General features: G+C 41.6%; 1 protein-coding gene across 8 annotated transcripts in view; it reads left to right on the top strand.

Annotated features, from left to right (window-relative positions):
* Dlc1 (DLC1 Rho GTPase activating protein) overlaps nucleotides 1–13,664 on the top strand; it is a 397,132-nt gene extending 383,468 nt beyond the window's left edge. For 6 of the 8 annotated variants that reach the window (XM_063234578.1, XM_063234579.1, XM_063234581.1 and 3 more), the window contains 9 exons: nucleotides 708–884; nucleotides 3,138–3,297; nucleotides 3,415–3,613; nucleotides 5,180–5,399; nucleotides 6,970–7,084; nucleotides 7,633–7,851; nucleotides 8,570–8,787; nucleotides 10,000–10,173; nucleotides 11,133–13,664. In XM_063234578.1, the coding sequence (XP_063090648.1) occupies nucleotides 708–884; nucleotides 3,138–3,297; nucleotides 3,415–3,613; nucleotides 5,180–5,399; nucleotides 6,970–7,084; nucleotides 7,633–7,851; nucleotides 8,570–8,787; nucleotides 10,000–10,173; nucleotides 11,133–11,253 (1,603 nt within the window). In that variant the 3' untranslated portion in view covers nucleotides 11,254–13,664. The remainder of the gene's footprint in view (nucleotides 1–707; nucleotides 885–3,137; nucleotides 3,298–3,414; nucleotides 3,614–5,179; nucleotides 5,400–6,969; nucleotides 7,085–7,632; nucleotides 7,852–8,569; nucleotides 8,788–9,999; nucleotides 10,174–11,132) is intronic. The other 2 variants (XM_063234580.1, XM_063234585.1) reach the window with 1 other exon arrangement.
* Nucleotides 13,665–17,177: the final 3,513 nt, after the last annotated feature.

Here is a 17,177-nt window from a genome sequence, read left to right as displayed (position 1 = left end):
AAAAAACAAAAATGGAGGTGCAGGGTCATTATGGCCGTGCAACAATGTGAGTAGACCCACTGCCCCTGTGCTGTGTAGGCACAAATGGTTAAATGACAAAGTTTATGTCATGTTCAGCCAGCCCTCTGTGTCTGTGGGTTCTGCCTGTGTTTATAGATTCAACCAACTGCAGATCAAAAGTACTTGAGAAAGCAACTATGTACAGCGTCGTAGGTATTATGAGTGGCCTAGAGGTGATTTAAACTGAACAAGAGAAGCCAGACACGGTGGGACATGCCTGAGGCTGGGGCAAGAGGGTCACAGATTTGACCCCAGTCTAGGCAGTTGAGTGGCTTAGCAAGCCCCTGTCTCAGAAATTAAAAATAAAGAAGGTTGGAGAGGTAGCTCAGTGCAAAGGCTTTAAGTTCAGTCCTCAGTACAATAACAACAACAGAGTGAACAGGCAGATATGCATAGGTTCTGTGCAAATCCTGTGCCGTCTTCCATAAGGGACTTGAGCATCTGTGGATGAGGTTATCCAAGGGAGTCTGGAACCAAGCCCCTGTTGATACCTAGGGATGACTGCACATTTGCTACTGGGGGTTAATAGGACTGAAATGGCAGTTGAATCCTCTCACTTCCTAAAATGCCAAAGAACAGCCCATGCCATTTTGCATTTATTGTTAAGAAGCTTTCATGCTCACAACGTTTGCCTTGTTTTTTTCCAGGCACAGACTGAGATGGCACAGTTTCCAGAGCTTTCATCGGCCCAGCCTAAACTCTGTATCTCTGCAGATTAACTGCCAGTCTGTGGCCCAGATGAACCTACTGCAGAAATACTCGCTCCTGAAGCTGACGGCCCTGCTGGAAAAATACACACCTTCCAACAAGCATGGTTTTAGCTGGTAAGAGCGTAAACTTCTCAGTAAATTGTCATAGCAAGTGATGTGTTTGGTCAGCACCTTGAGGCTGTCCCAACACTAAGTTGTGTCTTTTATTAAAATCTAGTTGGTGGTCCTCATGGAGTCTGCATGCTTAGGCAGCATTCAGTAATTTTGAAGCCAGTGGGATTTTAAGGGTAGCAGGGTGCTTGGACTGAGTTTTCTTCTGTTAGAGTGACAAATTGCCTGTTGATGGAGTTGAGAATGTATCATTCTCCCATTACATAGTACAGGCACCTGCTTTCAAGTGGTAGATGTAACCCACAATAGGTAACTTATGTGTATAGTATCAGCTCATAGTTTTTGAAGGAAAGAAAGAAAAACAGTAAAGGATCAAGAGTTGACACTTGAAATATTTGATGTATATTATCTGGCCATTTGAAATCATTTTTGATATAATATTTGAAGGATCACTCAAAAATCTACATGTGCAAAGAGTTTTAATTTTTCCCATCAAAGAGACTCAAATGGTGGATAATACATTTAAGAAATGCTCTATAAAGTATTGTTGACAAATATATATGTACAGGTGAAATTTATTGGATGACTTCTTCAGAATCCATCCTTGCTTGAGTACAGTGTGGCTTGGGTGGTCTGTGAGTGTGACCTGACCTGAGTACAGATTAATTTATCTCTTCTCTGGGAAAAGCCAAGAGCTGCCTCTGGATTGACATCTCAGTGAGTTTTGCAGTGTCAGCTGGTGTCCTCATCCCTCACCGGCATGTTTGTCACCCAGTTGTTACGAAAACAGAGCAACAGCCTATTCCACGAAGGTGCTTGTAACAGACCAAAGCTGTCAGGAGTCTGCAGGGCCAGGTAGCTGGCCTTGCCGTCTCCATTCCTCCCTCCTCAAGATGCGCAGTGAACAGAGCTGCAGCATCAAAGCACCTCCTGTGCAAAGGCGGTTATTATGAGAGCATCGCTAAATACAGAAGTTGTTTGTTCTGAATGACAGAAATAAGTATTGACCAGTTTACCCCTACATGCTTCAGATTCTCGGTGGGGAGCGTAATGTGTTCTTTCCACATTCCGCAGCCAAGCTTTTCTGCCTCAACAAAGCGTGTATTATGCGCACTTCTAGCCATAATACCGTTTACTTAACTGTATGGAAATACAAATTTGGCTGTGCTCTTTAGCTTTACCTTTCCTAGAGCTATAAACGGTGCTCTGTCGTGGCTGGTGGGAAGCACTCAAAAGTCAAGGCGGTCGGTCTTCTGTAGTGTTCCTTTGTGCTTTAGGGTAATATTTTCCCTTCTGGCTATTTAAAACTGCATATTTTAGATTCTCCTTTCTAAAGAGTTACCACCCCCTTCCCACCAAAGCCTCAAGAATCTTAAAGTCCCTAGGACTTCTTGAGTTCTGGTCAGTTTTTCCAATGAGTCAAAACCAAATGTTTGCCTGACTTTGTGGGATCCATGTTGTAGGGGAAAATTCTGCCCAAACTATCTTTCTTGTTTGGCCTTGTCCTTTCTTGTCTCACCCAGAGGGGTCAACTGTGGAGCTTAGATGTCTGCTTGACAGCCTAAATGTATGACATGGGCTTCCTGCTGTTCCCTATACTGTTGGGGGTGGAGCTGTTTCAGGACTTCAGGGAGCCTGGGGTAGGCTCACAAAACCCCCATTGTTCCATTTCCTTGTTCCCTTATAAACCTGAAGATTCTCTGTTCTTTGGGATCATCAACAGGGTCCTTCACTGTTCAGCTCTAGACTTGGTTCTTAGACCAGCATTGTGTGTTTGCTGATTTTTTTAAGCACCGTTACCTGAATCTTTTTATCCCAACTTCCTCGTATCTTGTTTTTCAAACTAATAAAGTATGCAATTAGGGCTTTCTGTGTTTTCTGCTTCTGTTCTTTCTTGTACTGCCATTTTGTAAGGAAGTCCATTGAGTCCCTGAAAAGTCCAGACTCTAGTTTCCAAGGCCAAAAGTAAAAGGATAATGCCAAAGAAATGTGACTGGGCTTGATCCTTAAAATTGCTGGAGCAAAACTGTCAATGATGGTGGGACTATTCTATATTTCCACAGTACAACACAGCATTGATTGGCTATAAATGACCAGTGAACACTCAAAAGGTGACTAGTAAGGTCAAGAAACCTCATTGGCCACTTTGTGTCGTTTAAATTTTCCATATTGGCAGAAACTGGAGCTTACCTGCAGAGGAAGGCAGGTATAGATTATCAGACAAACACATCCCCCACCACCATGTTTTTTAAACAGGGCTGTGCCCAAGTTCATGAAAAGGATCAAGGTTCCAGACTACAAGGACCGGAGTGTGTTCGGGGTCCCTCTGACGGTCAACGTGCAGCGCACCGGACAGCCCCTGCCTCAGAGCATCCAGCAGGCCATGCGCTACCTCCGCAACCACTGTCTGGACCAGGTGAGGGCCGCTACCTGTGGTCCTGCCACATCCGCGAGCTCAGCTCTGCGCTTCTTGTCCTAGTTCTGTGGTGAAGGTGTTGCTTCCGTCCTGATACCCAGTGTCTTCTTTCCAAAGGTCGGACTCTTCAGAAAATCAGGTGTCAAATCCCGGATCCAGGCTCTGCGCCAGATGAATGAGAGTGCAATGGATTGTGTCAGCTACGAAGGGCAGTCTGCATATGACGTGGCAGACATGCTGAAGCAGTATTTTCGCGATCTCCCTGAGCCACTGATGACAAACAAGCTCTCAGAGACCTTTCTGCAGATCTACCAGTGTGAGTGCCCTTGGGTCTCAAGATCATGGACTTTGGGAGAAAATGGGACCAACTAAAGCTTATAGCTGCTGTTGATGTTGTTATATTGACTAAAGGACCTGTCTGGTGACCTCCTAGAACATTTGTCAGCAACCTCTTCCCTGCCTCCTTGAGTGGGGAACAGATTTCTGAATACTTATTGAATTAGGAGAATATAAATTACCTTCATCATTGGACACTAATGGCTGGGGCAGTTACATATTTTTAACATTTCACTCCAGCTTCTTGAATTTGTTTCTAGAACAGTGTTATCTAAGATGCTCAGATAAAGAGCAAGTACCAAAACTGATCAATTTCTCCCCCCTTCTCTCTCTCTCAATTGTTTTACATGTCTCTAGCAGGCCTGCTGTATTTAAAATTTCACAGGTGTCTGAGTGTTTCATCTCACTGTAAAATGAATAAATAATCTTTTTCTGTTATTCATCAGAATCCCTGCCAGAAATACTTGGGAAAACAATACCCATGCCCTTCTCACTTTTAAGAAAGGCTTAAAGCAAACAGTTGTTGAAATTAATGATCAAGATCAGGATTATAGCTTTTACAGCCGTGTGTTTTTCTTGGCTCAGAGTGGTATTACAGCAATGTGATTTAAAAGCAGTTTCTCTTAATGCTGAAGTTGTCTTCAGTGCTGGCGTGTTGGACTTCATTTTATGAGAAATGAAGCTGTTCTGGATTATTTCATTATTTGTTTCATCCTTTCATATTTTATGAAAACACAGGTCACATTTTCCCCTCCAAGGTATTTGTTATGTATTGTAACCATGGAGCTGTTTAATCAGTGTGTCCTATGGCACTGCATTTGAGTGACTTGATATTTTTTCCACTACTCACTTTTCAAAAGTTTTGTCTAGTAAAGGAAACCCAAAAGTTGGGTTCAGCATTTCCTAATATAGACCATCATATAGGTTTATTTGCCTTTTATGTATTTGCATAATTATATACACTTCTATCGTGTCATGGTATGTTGTCTAAAAGTTAAGAAATTACTAGGCCAGCAGTCTGTTGTTTAAACTGACTAAATAGTCTTAACAATTTCTCCCCTGTGAACAGTGAGCAACTCAGTTAGAATTCTGAGCATCCCCAAAGACAGCGAACCTTTCATCAAAGTCAAGACTAAGAGGCCTCAGTTCTTGTCCTCTTGCTTATAGATGTAAGACTTCACTGAAGCTAGAGGCTGATCTTGTAATGACTTCAATAACTTAGATTGTAAATTAGGGATTTTTTTAATGGACTTGCAGAAGGTTTTTGTTCTATAAACTAAAAGTGTAGGAATCATCTCGAACTAACGTCTGAGGTGGATTTAGAAGTGGATTGGTATTTTGTGTTTGAAATTTTTTTACTCCTCCAAGAGGCAGGAAATACTTGAGACTAGGAATGCTGGTGGCAGTCCATAACTTCTTCCTTATTAACCTCTAGTAATCTCTGAAAATGCTTGTTCCGTATTTGATACTGATGTTTGCCCTGAGACGTTTCCCTGCCATGGAGGTGGAAAATCACTGAGCCTCCGTGGCTGCTTGTGCCCTGCAGATGTTCCCAAGGATCAGCGCCTCCAAGCTATTAAGGCCGCCATCATGCTCCTGCCTGATGAGAACCGTGAGGTTCTCCAGACACTCTTGTACTTCTTGAGTGATGTCACGGCCGCTGTGAAAGAAAACCAGATGACTCCCACCAACCTGGCTGTGTGTTTGGCGCCTTCCCTCTTCCACCTCAACACCCTGAAGAGAGAGAATTCCTCTCCCAGGTACAGGTCAGACGGGAGGTGGCACCCGCTCTGTTCTTCAGACTGAGGCAGCTGGGTCTCCTCGAGCTGCCGCTGGCTTCTTACCTAACTCAAGTGAAATTGATTCCTCCTTCATTCATGGTGTGGGGCTGCCTGCCCTACACTTCTGCTTCCTTTCCTCTCAGTCCTTTCTAGAAAATGTGCCTTAATACGTCTAGCTGTTTCTTAACTGAATTTGGAGAGAAAACACAGGCTGGTGCTTTGACATGGCTACTCTACTCTGAGGCAAATGATAATGTCACTGTACTTCTGCCAGCAAAGAACCATGCAGATTTACTAATCTAAAACCTGGATGGGTGATCCCTGTTGCCTTTGCCTCTGCCTGGTCAGTAAGCCAAACTTGCTAGCCTGTGTTCCACACTGAAACAAATAGATCCTACGGAATAAGGGGAACGTTGAGCCTCAAGGTTTCTCCTACTCAGGATCTGGCCAGAGCCAATAACACTGTAAAAGTTCTGCCTACAATAGGTGTATACAAATGGGAGAGGCTTGTGGGAAAGGCAAGGCATCTGAAAAATAACAAGAAAAGGGCCTAGGGATTTAGCTCAATGGCACAAGTGCTTGCCTGGCAACTGTGAGGTCACAAGTTTGATTCCCCCCCTACCAAAAATAAATAAACAAACAAACAAATAAATAACAAAAAAAGATGGGACTCGGTAATCATTAGGCACCCATTCAGGACTCTTCATTTAATCATCATAACAATCTTAACAATGGAGTATCTGAAGTCCATAGGAAGAAAGTGAGATGTAGAGGAAGATCAATCAACTCAGTAACTTGTCTATATCCGGCAGGAAGAAATGACAGAGCCAATCTGACCTTCTAGCTTACATGAGTAATTCATGTAAGGAACTCCTGTGGAAAGGTAAAAGGAAGTAGTGAATAACTGGACTGACACCCCACTCTGAATTAAATCCTCCAGCTGGTCCTTCTCTCAGATCTAAAGAAACCTATGGCCTGATTATGCTGGATGCAGTCTGCTTTGTTCCTACAATGCTTTACGTAACCCTTTTATCTAGTTCTAAATGTTTGCTGAGGCACTGCACCTTTAAAGGGATAGAGAACCAGAGATGAGTAGGAGGTAAGAATAAGACACCACCTCCAGGAAACAATAGAAGTACCCCTCACCTGTGGGAGGGGGTCCTGCTTACTTAAACAGTAAGGGGGCCTGGCTGACACCCAGCATCCCCACCCCGCATCCCTTCAGAAGTTCTTGTTTCTCTACAGTCACAGACCTTCCGGCTGTGTGACAGGAACCTGTTTAATCAAATGGCTTTAATTAGCCTGTATTTCATTACAAACACATCTCTTTAGTGATATGTTTGTATGTGAGAGAGTTGGCAAAACTGAGAAATTCTGGCCAACAAAATAAAAGATCTCTAACGAACAAACAAACAAAGGTCTCTTAAACCACTTAACAACAAATAGGCCCCAGAAAAATGGGTTTTTTCCCCTTCCTTACAGTTTCCATGAATTACATACTGATGAACTATACATCCATATTTGACTCATTTCTTCTTTTGCTTCTTCTATGTAGGGTTATGCAAAGGAAACAGAGTTTGGGCAAGCCAGATCAGAAAGACCTGAATGAAAACCTAGCTGCCACTCAAGGGCTGGCCCATATGATTGCAGAGTGCAAGAAGCTTTTCCAGGTAAGGAGGTGGGAGGGTTGGCTCCTGTGTGCAGGGTACCACGAATGGGACAAAATTATAGGCTTCATACTTGCTGTGTCTTAGCAAAAAGTCTTTTCTATGGCTGGAGAATACATACATGCCTGAAACGGTCTTACTTATACATATTAATGTATCCTGTCATTAAAGTCAGTAAGGTGCAGTGACATTGTCTAGTCCATACTGCTTTACATTAAACAGGGAAAGGTAACAGATTATCTGGCACTAAAATTCTGTTATCTTAGAAACATGCTTTGATCCATGTGACCCCTGTTTTAGTTACTTTCTCTCTATTCTAACTTTGCAAAGAAAAAGGCCTTACGTAAGAACAGGAGTTTTAGGCATGTTTGTGAAGCTACTCTGTCGCATCTTCATGAACCCTGTGAAGTCAGCGAGGACTGTCCTCCCACCACCATCAGAGGTTGATCTGCCTGTACCACTTGGAGGATCCAGCCATCGCTTCTGCCCACTGATGGACACTGAGAATGGACAAGGGTAGATTCACCCACCACCTCTGTGTCTCCTCCCAGGTGCCTGAGGAAATGAGCCGGTGTCGCAATTCATACACAGAACAAGAGCTGAAGCCCCTCACACTGGAGGCGTTGGGACACCTGAGCAACAACCAGTCCGCTGACTACAAACACTTCCTGCAGGATTGTGTGGACAGCCTGTTCAAGGAGGTCAAAGAGAAGTTCAAAGGCTGGGTCAACTACTCCACTTCTGAGCAGGCGGAGCTGTCCTATAAGAAGGTGAGTGTCTCACTGCTAACCACATCTGCATGCTTGTACTCAGGACTTGGGGTTAGCAGAGATAAGATTCCTTGGAAATCTGTAGGTCAGACCCAGCCTTAGAGAGCTGGGCAGGCATGTGATTCAGGTTTCCAGGTAACAGTGGAAACCGGTCATCAGAGGACAAATACTCATTAACACTTGAGAAGAGCTCAGTTTACTTCTAATGAAGTCCTTTGTTTCTACAGCATCAAATCAGCATTTCTTGGGAAGTTTTACTAAAGTTTCTTAAGAGGCATTTCAAGACATGCTTAAATTTTTCTAAAATTTGGTGAGAGTCATTTTACATGGCCATCTTTTTCTTAGATACTCTGTTTTGGTCAACTTGTAAGGCTCCAGATGATGAGTCTGTAGAGGTTTGAAACTATTTCTTTACCGCCTTGAAAATAAGTAGAATGTGCTGTACGGCTTCATGGCCACTGGGGTGAAAACATGAATGATCATACTCTGTCGTACTCGTCCACCGTGGATCCCCGAGAATAATGTCATGATTTTCACCAGAGTGGGCGCAGCTATTTTGTTGCTTCCTGGCCTGTTTCTGAATATACTTAAGGAAGCTTAGCACCTTTGTAAATGGATTAGCTTCTGAAAATAGAACTGTGACCCCACTCATAATTCGTCTTCCTAAGTCAAGTTGTGTGCGTCTTGTCTGAACACTGAGAAATGCATTGTCTCTAAGGTGAGTGAAGGACCCCCCCTAAGGCTCTGGAGATCCACTATTGAAGTCCCTGCTGTGCCTGAGGAAATCTTAAAGCGCCTACTTAAAGAGCAGCATCTATGGGACGTAGACCTATTGGATGCGAAAGTGATTGAAACCCTGGACAGCCAGACTGAAATCTATCAATATGTCCAGAACAGTATGGCACCCCACCCTGCTCGGGACTACGTGGTATTGAGGTGAGCTTTTCCAAATTGATTATTGTGCGCGAATGGCTAAATATCCGAACTAAACCCGTATATCACTGACTCTTTTAAGATGGTTACTTAAAATGAAACATAGATCTCTAGAAACGTGGTGAACCCTTCCAGATACAGAAAATGGATCTACATGTATTCCAACAGGACATTCCTCACTGAAAATGCTTGGAACTCTTTTGGAACTGAGCTCAGAAAGAAATGACATATTGAAATTAGTATTCTCTTTGGTAGCAGATTTTCGTCCCTTTTAGGATAGATTTTTCTGGTTAGAAATAGCTAGAGAATGAATAAACCAGGAAATAACATTTGGGTCTCAAGCAAGATGTGGTTAATGCTGATTTATTTGGGATTCATAAAATCTCTGGAGACATTATTGAAAGAGGAATTCCATAAATATTTGAGGAAATGTCATATCATTTATCCAGAATATTTCAAACAGAGCAGTGTTTGTTTAGATGTCCATGTTCTAAGGCATTCATGAAATGTAGCAATGGTTTTTTAGCAACACTTTAGATTGGTTCTTGTGTTTGCCAGCTTGCTGTCACTGTGCTAAAATACTTGATGAAACAACTTAAGAAAGAATGATTTATTTTGGTTCACGATTTCAGAGGTTTTAGGCTATTGCCTATTGGCCCCATTACTTTGAGCCTTAGGTAAAGTAGAACATGATAACAGCCAGATCATGTGGAAAGAGGAGACTGCTCATTTCATGTCAATCAGGAAACAGAGCGAGAGAAATAGATCACTTATAGCCCCAAAGACATATCTCTATGCCCTTCAGCTTGGCCTTACCTCCTGTTTGTATCATACCTCACATCTTAATAATGCCACCAAATGATGAACCCATCAATGAATTAATCCACCCATGATGTTAGACCCTTCATGAGTCAATCACCTTCCAAAAGCCCAACCTTTGAACACATGAGCCTTTGCTTGATAGTTGAAATCCAAATCATAACATTTCTCTCTTCCAAGAAATGACTGACTGAGCACGTATGCCCTCAGGAGCAGAGACTCTGTGTGGAGTGACTATCCTGAAATCTATATGTGGTGGTCCAGAGGATGCCTTTTACCCAGTATGTGTCAGGCATGCCACTGAGTCTGGCTCTGAAATGTTTCTTCTGAATAAGGCATCATTTTCAATTTAGCTTTCAAGGAAACTCACCTTCTGCCTCTGTTTTGTCTCCACAGAACCTGGAGGACTAATCTACCCAAGGGAGCATGTGCCCTTTTGCTCACCTCCGTAGATCACGACCGGGCACCTGTGGTGGGTGTGAGGGTTAATGTGCTCCTGTCTAGGTATTTGATTGAACCCTGCGGGTCAGGAAAATCCAAACTCACCTACATGTGCAGAGCTGATTTAAGGTATGTTCTGATTCTGACTTTCTGTGTGATGTGAAGAATGACTTACACAAATGTATCACTGTATCTTGTTGACTTCACCTAGGGTGGTCCTTGTAAAGCAAGTCCGTGTATGCTAGTCTTTGTGTACCACCACTGCCTGTCTGGATTCCTTAGAAAGAGTGGTACTAAGCCAATGCAGCTTTGGTGGCTCTACCCGAATTTAAATGGCACGGGAAACGATATATTTTCTGCATTTGAACTAGCAAGCAGATGTTTCTCATTTTCTATTCAAAAGTGTTTCAGTAGTGTGGAGTGCACATTTAATAATTGATTATTAGGCCTGTGCCCCATGCTCTGGATGAACATACATTCATATCAAAAAATGAGTGGAATGTAGCAGTTACAGGCCAAAAACATTGAACTTTTGAAAACTCTAGAAACTGTCTCCTACCTTAAATAAATTTTCCTTTGAAATCTTCTCTGTCTCATTAGTTCTTCAGGAATCCATGTGATCTATTTCTTTGGCTACGCCAAAGGGTTTAGGGAACAGTTTCATCTAATGTCTATGACCAATATGTTGTTCCTTGGAAATTTCTAATTCCAAGTGTAATGGACATGCCAGGAGAACACTTGAAGATAAACAAATAACCTTTCCTTACACATTTCCTCTGTCAAAAAATAAAAGGGAAGGGGCTGGGCACCGAGCTCAGTGGCATTGAATGCCTGTCTGGCAAGCACTAGGGGAGCTCCATCCCTGACACCCAAAAAAAAAAAATTTTGAAAAGAAAAAAAAATGGAAGGGAACCTGGGGTGTAGCTCTGTGGTACAGCACTGTCATAGCATGCACAAGGCACTGAGCCCGATCCCCAGCGCCAGAGAGGGAGAGGGCGAGAAAAGGGATGTATTCAGGACTGCTTTCACCTTTATACTTCAGAGCTTTCTAGCTTAAATAAATGCACTGCTTTTCTTTTCTGCAATAGGGGCCACATGCCGGAGTGGTACACCAAATCTTTTGGACATTTGTGTGCAGCTGAAGTGGTAAAGATCCGAGACTCCTTCAGTAACCAGAGCAGTGAAACCAAGGACAGCAAATCTAGGTGATTCCTGAGGCGAAGCGTCTGTGTCCACCTGGGTGACATCCTAGAACCTTGCCAGTCCTTGGAAGAGTTGGTCTGCGGCTGATCCTGAAACAAATACAAGTTGGAGCGTAGGGATTAACTTTAGCCATTTGATACATTTTTAAAGCTGCTTCCTGTTTGTTTTAGGTCTATGTTCTAGACCTTGACTGGAATATATAAGACTGTGCAAAAGAAAAATGTACTTGTATTCTTATTCAAATTGCTTCTGAGAAGCAAAATTCTAAATACATTATGGAAGATAATGAAGATACTTCATTTTGTTGTGATACCGGTGTATGTGTACCTATGTCATGTATTTGCAGTGTGTTGCGGGACTGGTGTATCCACTGGAATAGTTGGTACTCTGACATGTTTTCTCACTGAGATGAGCAAAGAAGGTTTGCACAGAGGAGTGTGAATGTGTGTTTGTCGCGGGTTGAATGGCATGGATGTGTAAGTTGGAATGCAGTGGCTGGCACACTGAGATGCCTCTGGGAAGCGTGTTGATACCCCAGGCTCAGTTTAACCTGGATTATCTGACTACCCATGGATTCCTTCAGAAACAACCCGACATCCCTGTCTGTTTATTTTTTTTTTTTCCAGGTTGTTAAGCATATTCTTTCTCCATCAACCTCTTCTCTACCTTAAAAGTAATCGTAGATTATTTGGATAATCATTTCAAATACAGTTTGTTTCTGGACTTGATTGCAATAATCGAGATGCCGTGTTAGCCAGTAAGGATTAGGCGGAGAGGACTGTCCTCTCTGTTCTTACTGGCTCCAAAGTATAGGTTTTGTTTTTGGTTTTTAAAAGGGACGTAACAACTAAACACTCAAAAATTTGTTCCTGAATTAAATATCAAAACTGTTTATCTGTTGAAATTCTTTATATTTTCATGTTTATAGCATTAAATTCTTTAAGACACTGTGCACACTGTGCAGAGGACCATAGGAAACCGTCTGCCAAGGAAATGCCTGTAAATTTCACTATTTAATCCTGGCCTCTGTTCTTTAATTTTTTTTTGTAACTGTTAACAGCATTCTTGAAAACTGCACATATTTATTAATTGGGGTCTGTCCTTTTCAGCAAACAGCTTTCTAAACTTTTTAGTTTGCTTTCTCCACATTTTTATTTTCCTTTATAATACCCTTGAAATATATGTTAGTAATAATGGGAAGTAGTGATCATAGTGAAAAGAAAACGGCTCAATGTTTGGGAAGGGTGGTCTCTACACAGGTTTTACTGGAATGGTCAAGGTTGACTTGAGACAGTATTAGTAAATTTATTTTATATGGATCAAAAGTGAATAATGTATGAATGAGAGTTGTAAGAAGGATTTTTATTTTGTTATAATGTATTTTAGTTACCATTGTCAGTGTTATTTCAGAGGTTCTTTGAAGAATTTTGGGGGTCAGATTAGAGTTTTAAAATTTGAGTATTTTGGATATCAGTGTTCCTTGTAAAGATATACTTATATATTCAATTTTGATGGCTTCCAGATTTGTAAGATTGTATGTTGTATATACCATTCTATTAAGAAACATGTACACATGTCTGTCCACTCTGCTTCCAGACATAGATAAAGCATGATAAAAATTATTATTTAAAATATATTTGTATTTATACCTCAGATATTCTTTTGGGTTTTGTACCTCAAGGCTTTTCCCCCCTTTATTGTAAATACACTTTACGTGAATATAGTCTAAGTGAAAAAAATAAATAAAAGGAAGTTTATAATTTGCTCTATATCTGTACAGAGTATAACCAGTAAGTGCACTATTAAATGTTTAACATAAGGGAAAAGAGTCTGGCCTTCTTTCCTTTGTATTACATCTTACTTCCATTTCTTAAAAGCACAGATTGCAGAATGTAGGAACATAAGCATCAACTAAAATCAAAAGGTGTGCTGAAGAAAAATTTGGATCATGAAGCATTCCATAGCCAAACTGCAACTGAGCCACTCCTCAAAACAGGAAATCCTGGCTAAGGTTCAGATAGCAGAGACGCTGTCCAAGCAAAGGTCCCACTAGGGAATCATGCTGAGAAAGTTGTGAGAATTAGCCAGGGCAAAGCAGAGACCCTCCTAAGCAAAGCCAAGGTGTCTAATTCATTGCACAAAAGGTCTTTTTCCCACTGCTTAGCTTCCCAGTTGTAAGAACGCCTTACATCTTTGACAGGAGAAGAATTTGATGGATGTGAACATTTGCAAGAACTCAGTTTATGTCACCTTCTGTGCTGTATCATCACAACTTACCCATGTGACTAACTGCCTAGATTGTAAGCTCTTTGAGGGCAGGCGGCGCATCTCCTCCACACCTTTATAATCCTCTGTGGCAACTGTCAGTGGTTTGTACTTGTAGGCACCTAATAAATTTATTACTTGCTGAAGTGAAATGATGGCATTATTTCAAAGGGAAGAGAGTGTCGGTTGCTTTGTACCTCAATGCTCACGTTGGCTCATCGCTGTCCTACTGGAGATCACATGGGTTGGAAGTTGTTAAACTTTTGAATTCTTGCAGTCAAAACTGTAAAGAAGGGTAGCAATACCAGATACCATGTGTACTAATTCTAAATTAAAAGAGTTCGTTGTGGTGGCTTTTTTTTCAATGTTGTGTTGGCGATCAAACCCAGGTAGTATAGGCTTGGCAAGCACTGAACTATACCTATAGCCATTTTGTAATGGAATTTTAACCAATATTATTTCTCACGAGCACTGTGGTACCCACCTTGGAAGAGGTTCTATTTCTACAATTCTTATTTTTGGAGTAGAAAGTTGGGAACAGTTCAACCTCATAATTTTTAAAGACATATATGTGCCAAAGGCATTGATTTATTTAGGCTCTGCCTCTAGGCCTGGTTTCTTCAGAACTGTATAAAATAAATACCAAAATGTCTTAGGGCAAAATAACCCATCCTTTACTTACCCAGAGAACTCTGAAAGCCTAAAATTACTAACAGGTTGTACACAGGTCACTCTCACTATGGAGTAGAGTCTCGGATAGGCACCCACTGTGGCTTTAGATTGCTTTGGACACAATTCATTTAGCGAGTTATTCTGTACTGAAGTCTGCCCTCATGGATACTAAAATACAAATGATGGTGCATGTCACATAGTGAGCAAGGGCAGGTCCTTAGGCCCTCAGGACAGACAGATAAGGAGTTCCTAAGCAAAGCTCAAGGCACTTGTCACACAAGGCATGCTACCTGCAATATGTAAATGAAAAAATTGGTAACATCAAACATCAGATGGTTCTTTGGTAGGTAAAAATTTGGGTTTTTTTCAGGGCTGTGGAGACAAGTGAAATTTTTGAAAAGAAAAATGCAAAGAAAATCTGAGGAAGCGAATGATCCAAAATTGGTGCTTTCCTGCCATGTTGGATAGACATGTGCAAAGCAAAGGGGCTCATGGGAGCAAGTGTGGGGTTTCACAGCGATATGTATACAACCTTTGTTAACTTTTTGACACTTATTTAAGGCTGCAGCAGAGTTCTTTTTACCGCTCTATGTCAGGAATGTGGTCTACAGGATTAGTGACAAAGTCCTCAGATCTGGACAAAGTGGAACTGTGATTCCAGCTTAAGTCGGCCACCAGGCCACCAGGCCTTTACTAATCTTTCCCTCAAAGGCAGGCAAGTTTCTCAGGGTGGATGCACTTTGTTTTCTGTATCAGAAGAACTAGGAAAATGAAGGTCTATAGGTAGTACAAGAGATCAAAACAGCCATATTAGCGGCCCAAGGAAACTTAAGTTATTCTGTCATCTCATTACTGAGAGAGATAATAAAGGAGAAATTAAATAAGACGGGAGGCAAAAGAGTCATTTAGTCATTAGCCATTTATTTCAACTATACAAAGATTCTGTATCTCTGTGCAACCTAGAAGGGGATCATCAGCCTCCCCATTGGCAAGCACAAACCAATTAACATGTCTGACTGTAACCCTTTGATCTCACATTTCTTTGTGGGTTCAAGGGAACATCTACTTACAGGCTTCTTATCTTGTAGCACAGCCCCAGAGTTCTGGTCTTCTGACTGCAAGACCTCAGTATCTTCTGACCACACCAGAGTATTATCAAGTCCTGCTGAGATACAGGATGGTGGTGCAAAACACAAAGACTGTGCAAATAGGAAGAATCATTGGTGAACCTAAGCTGGACGGAGCCCAGCTGCCTACCTCACCTGCCTGTGGAAGCATACATCAATGATTTGAAAGCAGAAATCCTAAACAGTGAGATCATGGTGTGTGTGTCACCTTGGTGTTCTATCAGGATGAAAGTTGCCTAACAAATTTAAATTCCGTTTATTCCATTTGCCTAAGGAATGCAAATTATGAGAGACCTCAAGAACCTGTGGCAGCAGAAGCTCAGGTAGGTCTGCAAGGTGCCCAGTTGCAGTACGTTCAGGCCCATTCTTGAAGGGGGATGAAAGTCTTTCGCAGGCAGGGAATTTGCAAAATCATGTTAGCAGGGTAACTCAAAGTACTGACCTGTAATGTGTATACACAGTTCCCACAGGAGCAACCAGTTTGCCTGTCTGGACTCAAGGCTGTGCTGACACCTACAGTGTAACATCTCTTTATATAATTTCTTAATCTCATAGGAGTTTTAAAATGGGAAGGGGCATGTCAGGGATAGAACTTGTACTACTCATGAGAGATTCTCATTTCCTTTTTTCTTTTCTACTAAGATACAAAAAAGTTTAGAAAGAAAAAGACTCTTTATAATACTGATGAGGCTTGCTGTGTATATATTTCACACTGGCCTTAAACTTGCTGTGTAACTCAGGCTGGCCTGGAAAGTATGATCCTGGCCAGGTTCTGAGAAAATCTTTCATCAACCATGATGAGCAATTTTTTTTTATTGGTACCAAGGATCAAACTCATGACCACACACTTGCAAGGCAGGCGCTTATGCTGCTGAGCTAAATCCCCAGCCCCCGTGATGAGCAATTTAACTCCCATAAAAATAGTCTGATTCCAATTGTTTCCAAAAGCTTTGTAGGTTACCGATGGGTTTTTGTTATTGTCCTTTTAGTTTTCAGTGGTGCGGATTGAACTAGCTACGGAACTATTCTACCACTCAGCTATCCCTATCCCTGGTTCTAGGTGCTTTTAAAATACAAATGCTTTTTGTCAGAGAATGAATAAACTGCTTGACAGCTGCAGTAAAAGCACATGTGTACATCAAGTCTGTAACATACAAGCCAGGTAGTGGGATGACTGCTTTAAGACAGCTAATAGTTCATTTAAATCTCAGCAATCCTTTGAATGAGAGCCTACTCCTTCAACTTCATAGGTGAAAAAGTCCTAACAAGAGAGGAAGGCTTTCAGAAGTAAAATAACTATGTAATACTTTCAAAATACTGAAGAAATTCTGGAGCTGCACTGAACAATATTGTACTATGGGTACAATAGATGCATATGGTTAGAGGCAATTGTATTGGATACTACAGAGGTCAATAGAAAGATCTAAGAGTATTTCCAAACAATCTAATCCTTATCTTCTCTTTATGCTTATAATTATCTTCTAAAAAGACATTTTTAAATATGGTAAGTGTTAGTAAGGATATGACTTGCTACCTTTCAGTTCAAATATACTCACTCAACATTTCACCAGCTGCCAAGTCTATGAACATTGCACCTCGTCCACTCCATATCCACCTTCTGGGTCTCGCAAGCTGGAGTTGGATGACAATGACCTCTTTGTTTGTTGCCAGAGGATGTGTACAACTCCAAACTGGAGATAATGATACTGTGGACCTGAAAGAATGCCTAGTCATTCAGAACATTTTCCTTGGCTTGCTGGAAGCAAAGGGACTTTCACAACATGGCTGTTCCAGGGTCTCCCAGTTGTCCCCTCAACTATGCTAGTAGCTTCATGCTCTGGTCTCTGGTGTCATGTTGATGAGGCT

The sequence above is a fragment of the Cavia porcellus genome, unplaced genomic scaffold, assembly GCF_034190915.1.
Source record: "Cavia porcellus strain 051 isolate PalLab524CR breed Dunkin Hartley unplaced genomic scaffold, mCavPor4.1 scaffold_24, whole genome shotgun sequence".
NCBI lineage: Eukaryota > Metazoa > Chordata > Mammalia > Rodentia > Caviidae > Cavia > Cavia porcellus.
The sequence above is the reverse complement of the archived record's forward strand: the minus strand, read 5'-3'. Positions and strand labels throughout refer to the sequence as shown.